The 14,966-nt window shown below is 38.4% G+C and overlaps 1 protein-coding gene across 1 annotated transcript in view; it reads right to left on the bottom strand.

Moving 5' to 3' along the window:
- The window catches only part of LOC136856921 (neurotrimin-like), a 471,685-nt gene that overhangs the window by 266,288 nt on the left and 190,431 nt on the right, over positions 1-14,966 (bottom strand). The window contains exon 4 of the mRNA XM_068231048.1: positions 11,074-11,281. Within this exon, the coding sequence (XP_068087149.1) occupies positions 11,074-11,281 (208 nt within the window). The remainder of the gene's footprint in view (positions 1-11,073; positions 11,282-14,966) is intronic.

Genomic DNA, 14,966 nt, shown 5'->3' with positions numbered 1-14,966 from the left:
TTGCGAAAACGTAAATATTCTCGAAGCGTACACCATTTACAGAAGTAATAAGTGTGAGTAAAAGATTTGTTTTACCGCATCCCGACGGACCTGATATAATACATCGAACAGTAAAAGGAAACAACGTTCCATGACGTTTTCTTGTAGTTGTACTAGAACTAGGTAAGAGATGTGGTACAATGTCGGTAACAGGTAGCGTGTCTTGCTGCTTTATAATCTTCATGATAACTGAATCATAAAGTATGTAATAGTAATATATATATTAAACGAAACAAGAGGCAACGGTTAGTTTATGATTTGCTCTTGACTAGTAAAGTCGTGTCCAGCATGGTGAAACAACGATATCCAAACGACATGAAGAAGAAGAAGAAAGTAAAAACTGTTGGATGGAAAGATGTTATAAAGGCTGCGCAAAAAGCTATTCGAGGGGAATACAATCCTCGTGTAGCTATTACTAAGGCGTTACGCGCAGCAAGAGCGAGAATTTCTCCAAAGTGCAGAGCAATACTTAGTAAACGTGCGCGAATTATTCCTGTACCAAAACGAGGAGGATTTCTTCCTGCGCTGTTTGCTGGCTTAGCAGCTTTAGGGTCATTGCTAGGTGGTGCTAGTGCTGTAGCGAGAACTGTCAAAGCTGTAGAAGAAGCGAAACAACAGTTGAAAGAGAGTGAACGTCATAACAAGACGATGGAGGCAATTGCGTTACGAGGCAAAGGTGTGAACATGAAGCTAGCGCCATACAAGAAAGGGCTTGGTATCTACATTTCTCCAAAAAACGTCTACTGAATGCACTGCCATATCGAGCTCTAACGCATGATGAAGTTTTTACGTTTGCTAAACAACTAGGAATTCATTATTTTCGAGGAGTGTATATGCGCGATCAACTACCAGTACGCCCACGTGAACGTGAAAGTGCCGTAATTAACTTGGACGACAGTCGTGGACCTGGAACTCATTACGTTGCTTATGTAAAACGTAAATCTAAAGTATGGTATTTTGATAGCTATGGAGATTTACCTCCTCCTTTTGAGCTCATACGTTATTTCGGAAGCAGTGCAGACATTGTTTACAATAAAAACCGTGTGCAAAACTTTAATACACGCATGTGCGGACGATTATGTCTTATGTTCTTATATCAAACCCAGACAGTAGAGAAAGTGCATTAGTGTCTGCGTGATGACGAACAGTGAAAGAACGTTTGCTGTACGTGGAGAAGGACCTGAAACAACCGTCTATTTTAATCCACCAATCGAACTTGGTTATCAGCCGCATAGTCTTGGACTAGTATCGTTTGAAAGCTACAATAAAATCTATAATGTGCGTGATGGTTTAAACAAGTTCTATTACGATGAGTATGTGCTAACACTACCCTCAGGTAGTTATACAGTAGATGATATTCACGACTATATTGAAAGTACGTTAATTGATCAGTTTGGGGAAGATAGTTTTAGTAATCATAGTTACAAGTTCTCAATCACTATAAGCAACATTACACATAAATGTGTTATTGAATCATCATTTAAGATTGACTTCAAATCACAACCTGATTCGATTGGCCCACTGCTTGGATTTTCATCGAGGGAGCTCCTACCGAACGTACGTTACGAGTCTGATCAACCTATAAAACTCTTCGATGATTATAATGTGAACATTACTTGTAATATTATTACAGACTTGAATAGTAATCTACAACCTTCGCACGTCCTGCATGACTTCATTGTTACAGAGGAACGTGGATATACTATCTGTGAGAAACCAGCAGTAGTTCCTTATCATCCTGTGTCTGTAAAACACATTAGCAACATTACTCTTAGACTTGTAAATAAACATAATCAGCTTATTCATTTAGATCAGCATGCGTACGTAGCTTACAAACTACATCTTAAACCAGTATGAAAACCATCTATAAAACACGGTGTACATTCCGAAGACATACTACATGTGTGCAGAGACTCATCGAGTTAACAGATACCCATAAGCAGATACTCCAAGATTTGGGATATACACTACTACAACAAAATGGAAGAAATGCTAGACATTACGAATACAGTAGAAAGTCGTGAAGGTGTAGTACGAAGTGAGCTTCATTCCTATCAACCTTTTACGTTTGGATTAAATAACAATGATGAAATTCATTTTATTATTAATCAACAAGATGTTTACACCTTACCACACGAAAGCTACCTCTATATTGAAGGACGATTAGAAAAGTCTGATGGAAGTGGACCAAGCACTTCACAACTAAACAACCATGCTCTAGCTTTTCTCTTTTCTGAAGCGCGATATGAAGTAAATAATGTTGAAATAGATCGAACAAAGAATGTTGGTATTACAAGTGCAATGAAACTCTACCCTTCTTTCTGTGATGAAGAAAGTAATCTTTTGCGGATGGCTGGATGGTGTCCAAAAGCTAGTAACAACTGGATGATTAATGAGGATGGAACTTTTACGGGTATGTTATCACTGAAACATATTTTTGGATTCGCAGAAGACTTTACACGTATTATAATCAACGCAAAACAAGAGCTTATTCTAATCCGTGATCGAAGTGATTACAATTCTCTTAAAGCAGTAGAAACACCTGTAGAATCGAAAATAACACTGCATCGTATACTGTGGCGGATTCCACATGTAACCTTATCTGATCGTGAAAAACTTCGATTGCTCAAGATTGTAGAAAATGATACACCATTACCTATACGTTTTAGAAGTTGGGAGCTGCATGAATATCCTGTGTTACCACCTACAAACAAGCATAGCTGGGCTGTTAAAACATCACGTTTTACTGAGAAGCCCTTGTACATTATTTTTGGATTTCAAACTAATCGTAAATTCAATCACGAAAAAGATAGCTCACTGTTTGATCACTGCAAATTAAGACACGTTAGACTATATCTCAATGGAATTACGTATCCCAACGAAAACATCGACATTAACTTTGAGAAAAAAAGTTTGGGATGCTCTATGACATGTTTTGTAAATTTCAATCATCGTATTATCAGAAAGAAGATCGTCCGCTATTTACACCTCAAGAATTTAAAAATAAAGCACCGATTGTAGTTATAGACTGCTCTTATCACGAAGAATCTATAAAAGAATCTCCAGTTGATATTCGTTTAGAATTTGAAACATCTGAAAACATTCCTGCTAACACAGCAGCCTATTGTCTTATTATTCATATGAGTGATGTTACTTACCATCCGCTAACGAATATTGTTAGGAGACTATAAATAAGAATAGATCTTTATCATTTTCATTAGTGTGTGCTTCGACATCGTACGCTATGGAACGAAACTGTAAATGTGCATGCTGTTTGCATGCTCATACGCAACATCTTATTTATGTTTCACGAGTGAGTGAGGCTATTAAGATGTTCTATAAACGTAGATCGTTGATGCCGAAACATCTTATTCAATACTTACCACCAGGATTTTTATATACGTACGCTGCCTCTTACGTACATAATTTTTGGGACATCCTTCCTCTACACAGTAAGATGTCAATCGAAGTAGCTTTATGCAGAACTTGTGAACGACATTACAAGCATCGAGGAGAAAATGGTGATGATGATTGGGATGGACCAAATCCGAGGATTGAACACTGTACACAGTGTATGAATGAACTTTCTCTAGTACCTCATGATGATGATGATGATGATGATTCCGAAAAGGAATAACAGCAAGGTAAGAAGTATATGATCTTCTCTGTAAAGCATAACATACTTAGTATAATATATTTCTAAATGCTTTGTTTAATTTGAATGTTGCAGGAGGCATTTCAGAAGCATACGTTGTTAAGAAGCACACCAACCTTGTCAGCAGCAAAAACGAACACTGTTGTAGTATATTTGTAAATAAATATTTGATCGCATTCAAAAAATGTTGTACTTATTGCATTGCTTTACACCGACTTACTCTTAAGAAAAACGATCAGGTCTAAACATGCACAATGACGTCATCACAACAGCACTTGCTTACTCTAGCTTTCCCGATGCATGTTTAAACTTGTTCGAATTTACCGCTACCACATTCCTTTATTCCGACTTACTCTTAAGAAAACGGACAAGTCTAAACATGCATGATGACGTCATCACTGCAGCACGTGCTTACTCTAGCTTTCCCGATGCGTGATTAAACTTGTTCGAATTTACCGCCACCACATAGAGTGCAGCAGCGAGGTAAGCGATGTAAGATGGCGGTAGCTAAAGATGTCAGCACGGTGCTCTGTTGATTAAAGATGGCTGCTTGTCAAAAATATTTTTTCAAGTTATCCGCCACCACATAGAGTGCAGCACTGTTCTCTCTGGATTAAAGATGGCGGATGACAGCTTGTCAAATAGATTTTTTGTTTCAAAGGTAAGTAGCTAAAGAGGGCAGCACTAAGGTTAGCAATGCAAGATGGTGGATGACAGCTGTGACGTAAAATATTACCCGCAAGATAGCACCACGATGCTCTTTTCATTAAAGATGGCAGCTTGTTAAATAGAATATTTCAAATTAACCGCCTCAAAGGTAAGTAGCTAAAGAGGGCAGCACTGTTCTCTCTGGATTAAAGATGGCAGCTTGTCGAAAAGAATTTTTCAAATTAACCGCCTCAAAGGTAAGTAGCTAAAGAGGGCAGCACTGTTCTCTCTGGATTAAAGATGGCTGCTTGTCGAAAAGAATTTTTTCAAATTATCCGCCACCACAAAGAGGGCAGCACGGTGCTCTCTTGATTAAAGATGGTGGATGACAGCTGAAGAGCGAGTAGAATTTGTTTCCAAATAAGAGCACGTAGAATTTGCCGCCACCACATAGAGTGCAGCACTGTTCTCTCTAGATTAAAGATGGTGGATGACAGAAAAACGCATAGGTTTGTAAAGCACGTGGAATTTGCCGCCACCGCATAGAGTGCAGCACTGTTCTCTCTAGATTAAAGATGGTGGATGACAGAAAAGCGCATAGGTTTGTAAAGCACGTGGAATTTGCCGCCACCACATAGAGTGCAGCACTGTTCTCTCTAGATTAAAGATGGCGGATGACAGCTGTCAGAAAAGCACATGGGTTTGTAAAGCACGTGGAATTTACCGCCACCACATAGAGTGCAGCACTGTTCTCTCTGGATTAAAGATGGCGGATGACAGCTGACGAAATTGCCCGCATGATAGCAGCACAGTGCTCTATTGATTAAAGATGGCGGATGACAGCTGTCAAAAAAGCACGTGGCTTTGTTTCCCAACAAGAGCACATAGAATTTTTCAAATTACCGCCACCACATTTCAAAGGTATCTAGCTAAAGATTACAGCACTGTACTCTGTTGATTAAAGATGGCGGATGACGGCTGTCAAAAAAGCGCGTGAGTTTGTTTGCAAACAAGAGCATGTAGAATTTTTCAATTTGCCGCCACCACATAGAGGGCAGCACGGTGCTCAAAGATGGCTGCTGTCATGTGGAATTGCCTGCCACCACATTTCAAAGGTAACTAGCTAAAGAGTGTAGCACGGCGCTCAAAGATGGCTGCTGTCAAAAAAGCATTTTTTCAAATTATCCGCCACCACATTTCAAAGGTAAGTAGCTAAAGAGGGCAGCACTGTGCTCTATGGATTAAAGATGGCGGATGACAGCTGTCAAAAAAGCACGTGGCTGTCAAAAAGCACGTGGATTTGTTTATCTCGAGCTAGTGAGGTTAAGTTGGTAGCACTAAGGTTTAGGCCCGCCAAGATGGCAGCACTGCCGATGACAGGTGACGAAAGAGGGCAGCACAGCGCTCTGTAGTTTAAAGATGGCGGATGACAGCTGTCAAAAAGCACGTGGCTGTCAAAAAGCACGTGGCTTTGTTTATCTCGAGCTAGTTAGGTTAAGTTGGTACCACCGAGGTTTATTCCCGTCAAGATGGCAGTACTGAGGTTAGCGATGCGTTGTTGTCTGTCAAAAAGCACGTGGCTTTGTTTACAAATCTGTCAAAAGCACGTGGCTGTCAAAAAACACGTGGCTTTGTTTACCTCATGCTAGTTAGGTTAAGTTGGCACTACTGAGGTTTAGGCCCGTCAAGAGGGTAGTACTGAGGTTTGCGATGCGTTGTTGTCGATGACAGCTGTCAAAAAGCACGTGGCTTTGTTTAAAAATCTGTCAAAACGCACGTGGTTGTCAAAAAGCACGTGGCTTTGTTTACCTCGCGCTAGTTAGGTTAAGTTGGCACTACTGAGGTTTAGGCCCGTCAAGATGGCAGTACTGAGGTTAGCGATGCGTTGTTGTCTGTCAAAAAGCACGTGGTTGTCAAAAAACACGTGGGTTTGTTTCCCTCATGCTAGTTAGGTTAAGTTGGCACTAGTGAGGTTTAGGCCCGTCAAGATGGCAGCAGTGAGGTTAGCGATGCGTTGTTGTCGATGACAGCTGTCAAAAAGCACGTGGCTTTGTTTACAAATTCAAATCTCCCGCCAAAATTCAAATTTCCCGCCAAAATTCAAATTTCCCGCCAAAATTCAAATTTCCCGCGGGCGGCGGCGGCGGAGGCGGAGGCGGCGGCGGAGGAGGAGGCGGGCGGAGGCGTGCGGCGGCGGAGGTGCCGCAGAACCCGCTTATTATACTACTTACCTAGTTGGCCCTTGGCAAGGGAATTCATGGAAACTAGTTCCATGAACTTTATTTCTATAGCCTCTTTTACAAAATGGTACGCAACAGTACACCATTGTAATATAATTGACGTATTTTAACAATACGACGTCACCAGTAAGCATACAACATGTAGAAATACCGCCAACCGAGGTGTTCATGTGAGGTTGAATTACAGCGCCTCTAGCGGCAAATATAGCATCCACAGGGCGGACAGCTATGAGTGGCTATTGGGCAGGCCTTGTATTCCTTGTAGGCTAAGCAACACCAGAAAAATGCTGGAATAGTAGTAAAATTTGTTAGACGTATTGAAAAGGAAAATTTTATGGAACGACGAAAGGTGAAGAGGATTTTGACCACGGCAGATAATAGATTCACATTCAGAGATCCTGTTTACGTAAATCATACTTTAACAGTATTCAGGAGGAAGTTGTTCTTCGAAGCTAGAAAAATCATAAAAGAAAAAGTATGCCTATGTGTGGGTTGACAGCACAGGTGCAATTAAGTTGAAAAAGCAAGTGGATGATAAATATGTTTATACGGTAAAATTAGTTGAAGACCTGGCCACTTTGTCATAAAATTTACGAAGTGTATCAAATGTACTTTTTAATTATTTTTCAGTATGCCTAGTATAATATATATTTCAATCCACTATCAAAATGTGCGAGGTCTAAACACAAATACAAATATATTTTATAACAACATACTATCAGCTGAATATGACATTGTCATCCTCACAGAAACCTGGTTGAAGGAGAATGTATACGATGGTGAGTTTTTTGATAACAGATATATTGTGTACAGATCTGAATGAACGTTTGCTAGAGCAGGTGGAGTTTTAATTGCCGTGAAGGATTATTTAACCGTTAATAGAATTGAATTCAGAAGTGAAAATATATAGCATGTCATAAAATTGTACATAGGGGGCTTTACTTACTATATCAGTACAGTTTATTTTCCGCCTAATTCTAAACTGGAAACATACTTGTCTTTCTACGAACTATTTGATAAATTTCCAGATATTCAATTTAATAGGATAATAATAGCTGGAGACTTTAATCAACCAGCAATAAGTGATCAATTTTACCTAATGCAGGGAGGTCCCTCTTACCGGGTTCTAGCAAACTTTCTCTCCTATTACGACCTTTAATCAGTGAACTGTGTTAAGAACCATACGGAAGGACACTTGACTTAATATTGACCAATATGACTAACCTTAACGTTACTAAAAATCATTTTTCGTTGGTTAGTGAAGATTTTCATCATCCTTCCCTCTTTATAGATTTTAAAACTCGTTATAAAATGAAAAAAAATTGATAACCCTGAAAGAATTATGCACAATTTCTCGAAAGCAGACTTTCATAGTCTTTACAAAATGCTAGAGAGAGAAAACTGGGATCATCTAAAAAACATTAAAGATCCTAATGAAGCTTTAAAATACTTCTGTAATGTTTTTGACAAGAATTTGGACAAATTGTTCCAAAAATGAAAATAAAATCCGGGAAGACATGTCTAGCTTGGTTTACGAAATAAAGTATTGAGACCGTAGAATTAAATGAATATTATCTAAAAGGTATGAAGAATTCAGAATGAAAGGAGATCGTGTTTGAAGAGACGAGAAAGCTTTCAAAATCGTTTAGGCGATTAAAGGAAGTTCCGAAGAACTTATGAATATACGCCCATCATCGTTTTGAAATTTCATTAAAAATAGACCGAAAAATACATCAAAAATCAAAATCAAAACATCAAAATGCATCATACTTTAAACGGAGAACGTTTGCGAAGCACTAAGCAAATAGCCGATGACTTTGCCACATGTTTCTGCAAGGTAAGTAATAGTTACAAAGGTTATAATGAGGCAGGATCTCCCACGAAAACAAACTCATCACTCCCATTGTCGCATGTAGGTGAAGTAGAATATAATCAGACTATAAATAAACTAAAATCTACTAAGTGGGTCAGATGGGATTCCTCCTTACATAGTAAAGGGCTGTTCACATATATATTAAAGTAACCATTATGTTACATATTTAATCTTATAATAGATGCAGGTGTGTTCCCAGACATATGGAAAATGCCAAGGGTATTCCCGATATATAAAACCGGAGATCATTCATATCTACAAAATGACAGACCCATTTCCATAATATGTGCCTTCGTAAAGTTTTCGAAACAATTATTTATTTCCGGTTTTTAATCATGTTAAGTCTACATTTCACCCTATCAGCATGGATTCTATCCTGTTAGGTCAACTATCACAAACCTATCAAAACTGGTTCAAGATGTGGCAATTGCTTTAAACATTCATAAATCCCTTGATGTGATTTATACGGACTCCGAGAAAGAGTTTGACAAGAAAGGTCACAGTGTGCTTCTTAGAAAGCTATCGGGATTTGGATTTGACAATACTATGCTAAACCTTATCTCCTCCTATGTACATAACAGATACCAGTTTGTCACCTACAATCAGACCAAATCTTTTGTGTTCAATGTTAATTGAGGTGTACCTCAAGGTTCCGATTTAGGACCACTACCGTATTGTTTATGTTATGTACAAATGATTTTCCAGATGTTGCAAATTCCAGGTGCTTCATGTTTGTACAAGGAGGTATCACATGTTAGTGACTGCATTTCTCTAAGCAGGACAATGAGAAAATCTACATGTGGAGCGTCACATTTAATATCATCAAATGCTTCGTGATGACTTATTATGCGGTGAATGATCCTTTTTAGTGTGAATACTTCAGGAACGGAGATAATCTAAACGAAGTCGAATCCACAAATGACTTAGGAGTTACAATGAGTAGTAACTTATCATCCAGTGCACATATTGAAATAATAGTAAATACAACACTCAAACAACTAGGTTTTATCATAAGAAACGGGAAGGACATAAATAACATTAAGACTTTGTGTTCTCTATAACACATTCGTGAGATCAAAATTAGAACATGCATCCGTTATATGGATGCAAATAATAATAATAATAATAATAATAATAATAATAATAATAATAATAATAATAATAATAATAATAATTTGGTGTGGCTATTTCTAGCCGAGTGCAGCCCTTGTAAGGCAGACCCTCCGACGAGGGTGGGCGGCATATGCCATATGTTGGTAACTGCGTGTTATTGTGGTGGAGGATAGTGTTATGTGTGGTGTGTAAGTTGCAGGGATGTTGGGGACAGCACAAATACCCAGCCCCCGAGCCTTTGGAATTAACCAATGAAGGTTAAAATCCCCGACCTGGCCGGGAATCGAACCCGGGACCCTTTGAACCGAAGGCCAGTACGCTGACCATTCAGCCAACGAGTCGAACGGATGCCAAATTACAAACCATATATAAATAGAACTGGAAATGTTGAAGAGAGATTCTTACGGTTTATTTATTCGAAGAAGCATAATCAGTCAGCATATAGGTTGAGAATTTCATATAGTCACTTATTAGAAGAATTTAGATACTATTAGTTAAACGCTCGCCGAAAATTATGTCAACAACTTTTTCTACGCAAAATTATAAAAGGCGTTATGGATACCGGTGATCTACTAGCCAGAACACATTTTAACGTAAGCAAATAAAAGTTGCGTAGGCGGACGTATTTTTACAATCCCTTATCCAACATATTAATTCATAAAAATTCACGATTAGTACGGATGTGTTGTACGTTTAATGACTTAGTCAAAAACCACGACAAAGATCTCTCAATGTCCCTAACAGACTTCCAAAAATTTCTAGTGATTTTCTTTAGTGAATAAACTTAAACTATCTTCACAAATAGCATCTCATAAAAAGAAAATGTCATTACACTATCTCTTTGTCAATAATACAAATGGAATTCAGCTGTCTATAAACTTCGAGATGTTATTTTTACACTGTTAATCATGCACCTGACCTGTTCGCATATGTGTTTGCCTGCACATAAAAGTTTAGTTCTTCCTACTTATGTAATCAGGAGCCAGTAATTGCAGCACTATCTAATCCTGATCTGTATATAACCTATTGTTGTTTTTGTAATTTTTCTTCTAAATTTTATTATTATAATTTTTCAAAATCGGTTGTTAATTTTTCGTGATCTTTTTCCTGTTTTGCATTATATATCATAGTACTATATTTTGTAATATTTGTTGTAATTTGAGTGCAACTCTGTTACAGACATGTCATAAATAAATAAATAAATAAATAAATAAATAAATAAATAAATAAATAAATAAAAATGTTTCCCTTGAATTAGGTTTATTTCTAACTTTTAGGGTGCCTGAACGTTCTTCAACATTCAAGTTCATACTATGTATTAGAAACGTTTTTAAGAGGTAAGTTCCACCGAATTTGTAGCTATGATTATCAGTCTAAACTTGTATGGACTGGCTACGTCTCACGCATGCCCAGAGCAAGTGACGTATTTTCAACTGTTTCATCCATAGCAAGTAGATGATGACCTGTTAGCGTGTTTATCATATTACTTACTCTACTGTACTCACCAACAACCTCGAGGAAGCCCAGCTGACTCTTCATGGGGTCCGTGTTGATCTGACACATGTACCATCCTCGGTCATTCTCCCGCACCTCCTTGATGTGGAGGTACCACGTCCTGCGGTCGCTCTGGGTCACTCCAATACGGTGGTTCTTGGTAATCACGTGGGTGGCGATCGTTAGGATGGTCTGCGTATCCACTCGCAACCAGGCAACCTGAAACAAAACCACCTCTACGTCACATTCGCCGCCCATACAACTAAATAATACATATTAGTCCACTGAATGTAATGATAGAGTCACATTTTATCCCACTGCCATCGTCGTTTTCTCAACAGTGCTGAACTAATCATTACTGATGTTTACGTTATCTACAACAAATAATTTTCTGTTATAGAACTCGACGGTCGACGGATATTTCGCTGCCACTAAACTTGGAATGCCGTCTTCATTAAACACTGTTCAATGAGAGAAACGGATGACCTTTTTTTCAGACAGCCAAACAGAGTTTTCAAGAAAACGCGCAAAATTTTAGGAAGCAGAATACCTCAGGAAGAGTATCTCGAAGTTCTATTTGCTTTGTCTACGCCTAATCCGTGAAGAAAATAAAGTATAGACTGAGCAAGAAAATGTAGGGGACTGGGGCTATGAACAGTCCTTAAGGAAAATGAGGCATGAGTGAGAGCGAGTTTGAGCGAGATTAAACTAGGTCTTTTGCAATACATGTAAAAAAGACGGGGGAAGTAAGAAAATGAAGATTAGAGTCTCCTTCAGAGAATGAGTTCAGTAGAGGTATCGGTGATGAATCGGTATAAATCACTGAAGGTTGAACGGCAGAGGAAAAATGCGAATGAGGGTAGTGTTAAAAAAGAGGAACCAAGAAGAAGGGGAACGGTAAGAAAGAGAAACGAAGAGGGAATGATAGGAGGAGCGAGGTGGGACAGGATCGTGGGAAGGAGAGAAGGAAGTAAGAAGTAGGTTCTGTAGTGGTCAGGGAAGTTAAAGGAGACCAGGAGAGGAAGGGATCTAAAAAGGTGGGTGAGTTTGAGGATCTGATTATGGGCGACTCTACTGTTAGGCATGTGGGGAAAGTGTGTGGTGGAAAGGGAATCAGAGTAGAGTGTTTGGTTAAGGCAGATGTTAAAGAAAGTAGGATCAATGGAAGAGGATAAGGAGAGGGTGATAATTTTCCACATCATTACCAACAACGTAAGGCAAGCAGGTATATGCAGCGACATATTTGGGAATGTATGGGATCTGGTTATGTCAGCGCGGGATAAGTTTAAATGTGCCTAAATTGTTGTCATTGTGATACTGTGCGTAAGAGACATTAACTGCAGGGCGATCGTAGATTTAAATGAGATTATGGACTGGGTATCAGATAAATAAGGAGTGAGATTTTAAGATCCTTTAGGTGGATAGGAGACAGGGATCTTCGCTCATATGACCTTCACTTGAACCGTAATGGTACGTACGAATTGGGGGGGGGGTGTTTAGAGCAGTTACGGGAAGGTACATTCATGGAAACAGGGACCTGGAAGCCAAATAGGGATGACATATAAGTGTTAGTGTTGAACAGAGTAGTATTGTAAAGAAAGGAATAGATATAAGTAATTCAATATACTGTATGCATATATTTATCTGATATTGTAATAGGAGTTGTATTAAGACTGATATAATGGATGCGGAAATTTTCTCACGGAACTGGAGTGTTTATCACAGAGACAACATGTGAACTATAGGAGAGGTACCATTCATTGTCGTGAAAGACGAAGTTGTAAGCTACGAAAAAGTTAAGAATGAGAAACACGAATCATATATGTTTTTGAGGTGTACAGATATGGAAAGGGTGGCGTTGACGCAGAAGCGGAATTATTTGTAAGATAATCCGATATGTGGGGAGCGACAAAGGAAGGAACGTTACTGTAGCGGGAAATCAATTTACCGAATGTTAACTAGTTAGGTAAATTAAATGGCAGAAAGCTTCACCAACAAACTGTAAGTAAGTTAATCTGCGAAATACAGCTGAATCGGCAAGTGATCTATTGGACGGAGAAGGCAGATGAGCTGTACAGAGAAACTGAATTTATATATGGTGCAACTAATCACGAAACTTTTTTGATCGTAGTGAAAGATACAGTATAAAGGAAGGTTGTAGAGTTGTAAATGCAATAATGTAAACAGCCTACAAGACGGGTTTAAAGCACTAGTTGAAGAGCGTGAAAAGATGTATGTCAGTTTAGAGGTGGTAAATAATAGTAAAATAACCGAGAAATAAAGAGGAACTCCAGATTAGAAAGAAACTGAGTTAGGAATGTTTGTGTAAGTAAGGAGATTTTGAAAGAGTTTACTAGGAATTTGAATTCAGCAATCAAAGTCAGCTAAATACAACGTGACGGCAAATGTGGTAATATGAATTTTAATGAAAAATGGAAGGATATATATAGATATTTTAAGGCAAAAAACAGGTTTCATCCTCCTCTGGGTGGGGTTGGTTAAATATCCATGGTATTCCACGCCTGTCGTAAGAGGCGACTATAAGGCAGCCAGGGGCTCTTAACTTGGAAGCTTAGTTTACCTAGATGATACCGACATTGCTTACTTGCGTCAGGCTTCTCACCTTCATCTATCCTATCCGACCTCCCTTGATAAATTCTTGTTCTTCTCCGACCCCGTCGGTATTATGTATCGAGGCCTAGAGTGTATTCCATTTTCATGCCTTTCATTTATCAGAAATTCTTTTGTTAGAGCAAAATATTTCAACAATTCCCTTTGTTCAAAAATTCATAATTGTATTTAAGGTAATTAGAAATCGTGACAATATTTTTTTTAAATTTCTGTCATTTTACTTTAGATTGGACCCTCGGCTTTCTAATGGTGTATAATATGGATTTATTAGGATTAAAACGTGATCAAAGGCATGATTTTATTTTCTTTGTCTGTATATAAATAAAATCGTAACGACCGTGTCTGTACATTGACTATTTTGGCAAAATTTCCGGACAGTTAGGCGTTTCAGGTGTAATAATGACCATCTGCATATTTTTTTAGCTTTGGTGTCTGTCTGTTTGTTTGCCCGAGTAACTACTGGATATATTTCTACCAAACTTCATATTTAGAATTCACCTGTATTGGGCAGGGTTTGGGACCAATAATGTTTCTAAACCCTTGAACTGTCTGGGGGTCTATGCGAAATCGAAACCCTGCGTTTGCACTCCCACAAAATATACACGACCAAAGTTAACGGAAATCTACCTGCCCTAATAGAAATCAATTTCTAAACTTTTTTTTTCATTTTCATCATTTTGATACGAGGATTTATAAGGGAGATATCATCAACGGATGGTTTTTCAGTACAAGTCCCACCGGGCTTAACACAAGAGCGGGTGCGTGTAAAGCGTATTCCTTATAACTTGAAAACTACTGGATATATTTCCAACAAACTTCATACTTTGCATCCAGCTGTCCAAAGGTAGGTTTATAGGTCCATACCATGTACAATTCCTGGGATGGACTGGGGGTTTATAGGGGACCGAAATAGTGATGTAACACTCCCACAATATATATACAAGACCAACCTGACTGAAAATCAACCAACCTTGAGGAAAATCCATTTCTAAAACAATTTTCTCTGTGCATTTTTTCGATAAGAGGATCAATAAGGGAAATATCATGAACGGTCGGTTTTGCAAGCTAAATACAGCGAGCATAGCCCAAAATGTGTTGTAGGTATATAGAGCAGATTCCATATCTAACTATATAAATAAAATCGTAACGACGGTGTGTCTGTACATTGATTATTTTCGTACAGTTATCATTTTTAGGTGTAATAATGACCATCCGCATATTTTTTAGCTTTAGTTTCCTGAAAGTCCTCATTTTTAACCCACCACCCCCAAAG

Source organism: Anabrus simplex, chromosome 1 (genome assembly GCF_040414725.1).
Source record: "Anabrus simplex isolate iqAnaSimp1 chromosome 1, ASM4041472v1, whole genome shotgun sequence".
In the NCBI taxonomy this organism is placed as follows: domain Eukaryota; kingdom Metazoa; phylum Arthropoda; class Insecta; order Orthoptera; family Tettigoniidae; genus Anabrus; species Anabrus simplex.
The sequence above is the reverse complement of the archived record's forward strand: the minus strand, read 5'-3'. Positions and strand labels throughout refer to the sequence as shown.